At 46.4% G+C, this 8010-nt stretch overlaps 1 protein-coding gene across 1 annotated transcript; it reads right to left on the bottom strand.

Annotated features, from left to right (window-relative positions):
* Positions 1-208: 208 nt before the first annotated feature.
* On the bottom strand, positions 209-3097 carry LOC142930813 (uncharacterized). The gene is made up of 2 exons (XM_076073847.1): positions 2225-3097; positions 209-998 (listed from the first exon to the last, which is right to left on the bottom strand). Exon 2 carries the CDS (start codon positions 916-918, stop codon positions 256-258), a length of 663 nt encoding a protein of 220 aa, XP_075929962.1. The 5' UTR covers positions 919-998; positions 2225-3097; the 3' UTR covers positions 209-255.
* Between the last annotated feature and the right edge of the window lie 4913 nt (positions 3098-8010).

Genomic DNA, 8010 nt, shown 5'->3' with positions numbered 1-8010 from the left:
TGCCGACGCCTGGTCCGTGTAGAAAGCGGCGTCCTCTCCTCGCGTGTTAAAAATAAATTGCCCGGGAATTCAGAATTGGTTCCATGACTCGTGACGGCCAAACAGCAGCGTGCTGCCACGCCTGGGAATGACCATCAAGGAGGAGTGAGCAACAGGAGCCTTGCGATGCGACCGTGTCAGCCACCACCACGACGACAGACTCTGCGGGACGCGTGTGTACTTTTTATTCGAAAAAGATTATGTACAAAACACAGATTAGAGAACACGCCGGTTTTGGAAGGGCATCTCCATAATCATCTCGATGGTCATCTCCATAATCATCTCCATGATCATCTCCACGATCATCTCGATGGTGATCTCCATAGTCATCTCCATGATCATCTCCATGGTTATCTCTATGTTCATCTCCATAATCATCTCGATAGTCATCGCCATGATCATCTCCATGGTCATCCCCATGATCATATCGAAGATAATCTCGATGGTCATCTTCATAATAATCTCCACGATCATCTCGATGGTTATCTCGATAGTCATCTCCATGATCATCTCCATGATCATTTCCACGATCATCTCGATGGTCATCTCCATGATCATCTCGATGGTCATCTCCATGGTGATCTCGATGGTCATCTCCATGATCATGTCCATGATCATCTCGATGTTCATCTCCATGGTCATCTCCATGATCATCTTCACGATCATTTCGATAGTCATCTCCATGATCATCTCGATGGTCATCTCCATGATCATCTCCATGATCATCTTGATGTACATCTGCATGATAATCTCGACGATCATCTCCATGATTATCTCAATAGTTATCGCCATGATCACCTCCATGATGACCATCTCCATGATCATCTCGACGGTCATCTCGATGGTGATCTCCATGATCATCTCGATGATGATCTCCATGATCTCAGAATGGAATCGTAGTCACGTGCATCTTCAAAATTAGCGGCCGGTGTACATCCATTATGTTTTTCTTCCAATAACTGAAAAATAAATAGATCGTTTAAATCATCATCATCATCATCAAAATTATTTGTGATCTATATCTCGTGAACGCCTTTTCCAATATACAGGAGCATCCGAGCGTAATTGTGTTAGAGAGTACAATATTTTAAATACACGATGCGTAGCCGAGTTGACCCCGACACTGAAGGAAAGTTGCGAACATCGATCGGAGGCCGCGCGGCCCCTTTTAAGAACATGCACGAGTTTTGTGAACTTTAAACACAACCACCCCACCCCACCCCTTACCCCTCCCCTGTACCGTCAAACGAACACAAAAAACCGCGTCAAAAACACCCACGAACGAACGAACAAACGGCGAGTGTACAAGTGAGTGAGTGTACAAGTGAGTGAGTGTACAAGTGAGTGAGTGAGCAAGTGAGTGAGTGTACAAGTGAGTGAGTGTACAAGTAAGTGAGTGAACAAGTGAGTGAGTGTACAAGTGAGTGAGTGAACAAGTGAGTGAGTGTACAAGTGAGTGAGTGAACAAGTGAGTGAGTGTACAAGTGAGTGAGTGTACAAGTGAGTGAGCGTGGAGGCGAGTGTTCAGGCGGGAGTGCAGGTGAGTGTACAGGTGAGTGAGTGTCACAGGTGAGTGTACACGTGAGTGTACATGTGAGTGTACAGGTGAGTGAGTGTCACAGGTGAGTGTACAGGTGAGTGTACATGTGAGTGAGTGTCACAGGTGAGTGTACAGGTGAGTGTACAGGTCAGTGTACAGGTGAGCGTGCAGGTGAATGTACATGTGAGTGAGTGTCACAGGTGAGTGTACAGGTCAGTGTACAGGTCAGTGTACAGGTGAGCGTGCAGGTGAGTGTACATGTGAGTGAGTGTCACAGGTGAGTGTACAGGTGAGTGTACAGGTGAGCGTGCAGGTAAGTGTACATGTGAGTGAGTGTCACAGGTGAGTGTACAGGTGAGTGTACAGGCGAGTGTACAGGTAAGCGTGCAGGTGAGTGTACATGTGAGTGAGTGTCACAGGTGAGTGTACAGGTGAGTGTACAGGCGAGTGTACAGGTGAGCGTGCAGGTGAGTGTACATGTGAGTGAGTGTCACAGGTGAGTGTACAGGTGAGTGTACAGGTGAGTGTACAGGTGAGTGTACAGGTGAATGAGTATCACAGGTGAGTGTGCAGGTGAGTGTACAGGTGAGTGTACAGGTGAGTGAGTGTACAGGTGAGTGTACAGGTGAGCGTGCGGGCGAGCACCTGGAACGCGTCGTTGACGCACTTGCGGCACGGGTTGTGCTGGCAGGGCAGGATGACCACGGGCTTGGAGGACATCTCCAGGCAGAGGGGGCACAGCAGCTGGCGCGCTCCAGCTCCTCGTAGCGCGCCTGGGACTCGCGCAGCAGCAGCGACACACAGGCGGACAGACTCGTCGCTGCTACAGCTGTCACGCACAGGCGGACAGCCTCGTCGGCACAGTTGTCACGCACAGGCGGACAGCCTCGTCGGCACAGCTGTCACGCACAGGCGGACAGCTTCGTCGCTGCTACAGCTGTCACGTTCCCGGCCTCCCTATCCTCCTCTTCCCCATGTCACGTGGAGACAGAGAGAGAGAGAGGGCATTCTCACCACGAGGTCACGTGGCCCACCCTCCAAGAAGAACGGAGCACAGAGCAGTGACCCTCACAACAACGAGCCAAGTGCCGGGCGACTAAAATGCAGCAAGTTGACAAGTGGGGAGCGCAGGTGTTGCATCTTCCAGTCTCCCCAGTCAGTCAACCCATGACACCTGGGCCTGACCCCTGACCTCCTGTTAGCAAGCTTTCGACAATTCACAAGGCCTCAAAGTGCACCGAGTCTTGTACAAGCTCTGTGGTAATGTTACTGTCACTTATTGGCGAACGACGGTCATTATCGATGTTAGAGTTGGTCGGTGTTGGTGCGTGTGTACCTCTTTATCGTGAGTGTGCACACGTGTGCATTAGAGGTACGGGGCTCTAGCCTATAGCGCCACCCCGTGGTCACGTTGTGTAACTGAACACAACTGTCAACGAATACGCGGTGGGGTCAAAGGAAACAACTGAACCGGCTTTAGAGTGAGAAGGCGAGTGTTTCAACTCGAGCGAGGTCAAGTAGATACACAAGTGCAGCCACCAGGGGGGGCAAGCCGAGTCCAACGCTGGCACGTACCACCAGATGCTGTGGCACCAATAACGAACCCCCAGGGGGCTTCGAATGTATGTTGAACTTATTTCGCGGCGTACGTAGCCAACAAAGTAAACACAAAAAGCAGTTCGAACGAAATTTAGTTTGTCATCTAGATTTAAAAGTACATAGCTCCCAGTGGCTTCCTAGAGCGTTCCAGACGGCCACAGAAGCGCATCTGATACCGCGCGATGCGGTGACCGTCTTTGTTCGATGGCTCAGCCAAAAGCCGCTGCTGCGAGGATGGTCGGAGTTCGCGTGATTGTTTATGCTCCTTGACGGGATCAGCAAGGCATTATGGTTCATTTGTGGCAGGCCCTTTGTTGCATATATAGGTGTTATGAAAATTGATGAAAATAATGAAAATTAAATGAAATTTGTAATTTTCATAATTTATCCGAAATTATGTTAATTGTTGTAATTATGCGTATACATTATGCTGATTCGAGAGATAATCTTATTAATTTATGCGAGTGGGCGTGGTTATGATAATCCAGGTCGTTATGGATTATGTGGTCGAGCCTCGGTGACGAGGTTTGGTTATTAATTGGAACAACGCGATTAATCGTATGCAGTGACGCAGGCGTTGTGAGCGTAAATAAGAGAGAGTCGATTCGACTCTGCTCTTTAATTCCGTATTATCGATAAGGATACGATTACTCTCGATTGAACATTATGAATTATGTGTGTTATGGATTATGTGTGGTGATAGGTCCCCTCAAGGTTCAGATCTCATACGCAGAACAATATTATGCAGAATTTCAGAAAGAATCACACACAAACCTTCTGCTTCAATCAATTTTATTTTCTAGCTAACTTTAATTTTTGGATAATATGAAAACTCAATCTCGAGATTTTGGAATTTCAACACAGCGTTAACATGATACCATCACGATTGCGTTGTTTCACTTTGATAACGGCACCTGTGGTTAATTCCCGACGCGTAACGCAATCGATCGGTTGTTGAGAGAGAGATTAAAAACATGCGAACTATTCTATCAAAACCTTAACCTTATAATATGCAAACTCGTATACTTTAATTGTTACACAACACGGCACTCGGTCTTTGATTCGTATCCAATCTTTAACACATTCTGATATGCGAAGTTATTATGCTTGAAATCGTCAGCACAGTACCACGTCGATGTTCGTTCATTGATTCATAACGATTATGCAATTAAAGCGTTCGACTGAAATACTTCTAATTGCCTTATCAACACCACTCAATAGCCGCAATGTTTTCGTCACTTGAATTGTCACACAACACAGCATTCGGTCATTGATCATGCGCGGCCCTTAATGCAATTATTGTCACGTTGTTAACAATAGGATGACTGATTATTATGCAACGCTACTCGTTGAAAGGGCACTCCAACCAGTATTATTCTTGAAGGCACAAATATGCGTTTGAATTCGTTATTTCATTCATGGATACCAGCAAGATTATGCAGAAAGAAAAATATTAACGAACGACTCAAGTATTCTTCTTTGGTTCTTTCGGTAAAGTCACGTAGAATGAGATTAAAATAATAAATTGATAAAATAAAATAACGAGACTGTCTGGTAGGACAGCGCTGTCCCTTCACCTGATGAAGGCCGCTTGTGTTGTGGCCGAAACGTCGTGAGAATATTATTGTGTTATTTTATTTTATCAATTTATTATTTTAATCTCATTCTACGTGACTTTACCGAAAGAACCAAAGAAGAATACTTGAGTCGTTCGTTAATATTAATCATTGCAGTCACGAAAGCTTTAAATCGAGACTCAAGTATTTCTAATTGACTTTCTCAACGCAACTCAATGGGTGGCGATGTTTCCCTTTGAGATCCTTATCTCGGGCCAATCTTTTAATTAATTGTGGCCAGACCCCTGACAGGGAACCGGTTGAACACGCTCTTCACCCCCTACGAGCGGCGCTCCGTGGTGAGGTGCCAAGAATTAATCCTTATTAATGGTTCAGTTGGTAATTTATGTGGTTAGAAGTACAGCCTCAACACAATATTAAAGAGGAAAATTATGAACACTCTTAAAAACGACGGATTATTCACTCGGTCGTTGCGATGTTTCCACAATCACGGATGGTTCAATGGCTTGAGGTTTTAGGCTTTTGTTAATGACCCGTGTGTGTGTGTTGAATGGTATGAGTGGTGAAAGAGTAGGCCAATGTTCAGAATCGATTCTTTGCGTCAAGCAGACGTCTGGATTGTCGTGTAGTGGGGGGCAGTGTATCATACGTATCAGTTGATTCTTCTTTCAGTAGTTGGTTCGGACTCGGCGGACGTTGGTGAACGAGTTGATACGTTCATCTTCTTTGGTTCTTTCGGTAAAGTCACGTAGAATGAGAATAAAATAATAAATTGATAAAATAAAATAACACAATAATATTCTCACGACGTTTCGGCCACAACACAAGCGACCTTCATCAGGTGAAGGGGCGAGACTGTCTGGTAGGACAGCGCTGGAGTGAAAGAGCCACGTTCAGATCACGGCCTTTAAGCTGTGTGAGAGGAACAAAGCGCCTTGACAAAAGAATTAGCATATAATTTAGCATTGAAATGGCTGAATTATCAGCTTGTGACTGGTCACAGAAATAGCTATGTTAAAAGTTAAAGCATACACATCCGCAGAGGCACCCCTTGACAATGGAATAAGCATAGAATTTAGCATTGAAATAGCTGAGTGATTAGCTTGTAACTTCTACAGAAATAGCTACGTTAAAGTCAGAGCATACACATTCACCAAGGCACTTAGTACGAATCAAACAGGATAATTTAGCATTGAAATAACTAGGCGAATTTAGCATTGAAATAACTGAGTGATTAGCTAGTGACTGGTCACAGAAATGACTACACATCTGAGATATTCACAGTACTATATAGTGAACCAACAAAAATTAAAATATAAATTACCTTCATGTTATCAATACACTCTATATTCTCCAATCAGCTAAGCTACCAACAATAAGTCGTTATATATCACAATGCTATATGGCGAAAAAATGGGTGGATTCTTACCCTCAAATTTCAGCACCACGGATAGCTACGGGCCCCGTTCAGACGGACGAGTTCGTTGTTGTAGTTGCGATGACCGTCCGGTAGATGGCGGTAGAAGCACGCCCGCAGCGGCGCGTTGTACGCGGACGCTAGGTAATGCGCGCAGTGCGTTTGCGAGCAGCTGGCACGCTGGTGCTCCGTCGTCGGCGGTTGTAGATTGCAGGCTCACGATTCGCTCGTGGTGGCGCTGGCCGCTAACAGCGGCAGCGGGTCGCCAATCGGCGACACTCGCCAATTCGGCGAGTTTGTAGAGGCGTCTCCGGCGTCGGTGATGGCTGGTCTTCTGCTGAGACGAGTTGAGCGGGTCTTCTGCTGAGATGAGTTGAGATGAGTCTTCTTCTGTTGAGCTGGCCCCGAGGGCTGATGAGTTGAATTCAATGCTGAAACGGCTCCTTTTTATGCCAAAAATCTCTCTCCTTCTTGGCTCCTCCTCCCGAGGCGGAGCTATCTTTGATCTGATCGTGTGTCGGCTGGTAGACCAAGACCTCTCAGCATGGGAGGAGGAATTGGAGGAATTAACAAGTGAAATTCAGGGGAATAGTAACCATGATAGGAGTGACAGAAGAGTGATATGAAGGTGACTGACCACCGGTGAGCAAGAAGCCAGAGTGAATCAGAATCTTTATTTAGACTAGAGGAATCCGATGAGCCATGAAGCTCGTTTTCACAGATGTCCATTTGGGGCAGTTGAGCAAGTTCCAACAGAAAGTCAGTGAGTGCTGGATCATCAATCACCCTGCTTTATGTTGAATTCTATCAAGTGCAGTGAGGTAGAAAATGGGTACTCCACCCCAGATGTGACAACAGTTTTCCAATTGCATGAGTGGTGACACCCTGGGTTGGAGTGAGGGCTGCAACCACTGCGTGTGATTGAACCGGGTTCTCGAGTTTAACGAGTGGATGGCTTTGACCCAGCTAACAATGACTGCACCCATCAAATGTGTGCACACATTTTAGAGTCAGGATTTCACTTCATTCGGATAAATTCCACCGAAACATGCGATTAACGCCAATGTCATCACGAGGGCCCTTAGGCAGGATAGAGCTGTGGATGAAGGAAAGAGTTGTGGATGAAGAGGAGAGAGAGTTGTGTGTGAAGGAGGGAGCTGTGTGTGACGGTGGAAACAATTGACTGGAACCCTTCCCTGTCTCCGCGTGTTGGCGAGGGGAGCGTTGGCTACACCGTGCAGAAGTCTCCGATGTTGCCCCCCTGTAATGGGGGATCAGCCGTCAACATTCTTGTGACCCCCTCTTGAAAGCCTTTCTGGGAACGTGTATTGCTCGTTTTATTCCATGCAAGGAAGTTGCGAGGTCATATTCGTCTACGTCAGGGGTCGGGCAAACCTGCGGTTCTTTAAGCGACCGCTTCGTAACGTTATTTATTAAGGACCCACCGTCTCGTATTCACGTGGCATGGTGGCTCTTGAAATTTAGATAGATGTTTTTCAATATAATATACCAAATTAGAAAAAAACAACGGGCCGTCTTGTTATTTTGGCTGCCGACGCCTGGTCCGTGTAGAAAGCGGCGTCCTCTCCTCGCGTGTTAAAAATAAATTGCCCGTGAATTCAGAATTGGTTCCACGACTCGTGACGGTCAAACAGCAGCGTGCTGCCATGCCTGGGAATGACCATCAAGGAGGAGTGAGCAACAGGAGCCTTGCGATGCGACCGTGTCTGCCACCACCACGACGACAGACTCTGCGGGACACGTGTGTACTTTTTATTCGAAAAAGATTATGTACAAAACACAGATGAGAGAACACGCCGGTTTTGGAAGGGCATCTC

This window comes from Petromyzon marinus, chromosome 43 (assembly GCF_048934315.1).
Source record: "Petromyzon marinus isolate PM22_M1 ecotype Great Lakes invasive population chromosome 43, UKy_Petmar_22M1.pri1.0, whole genome shotgun sequence".
NCBI lineage: Eukaryota > Metazoa > Chordata > Hyperoartia > Petromyzontiformes > Petromyzontidae > Petromyzon > Petromyzon marinus.
This window is presented reverse-complemented; position numbering and strand designations above follow the sequence as displayed.

Bases quoted from the DNA above. Each gene is read 5' to 3' on its own strand.
- LOC142930813 (XM_076073847.1), bottom strand. From the start codon at position 918: ATGGAGATCATCATCGAGATGATCATGGAGATCACCATCGAGATGACC.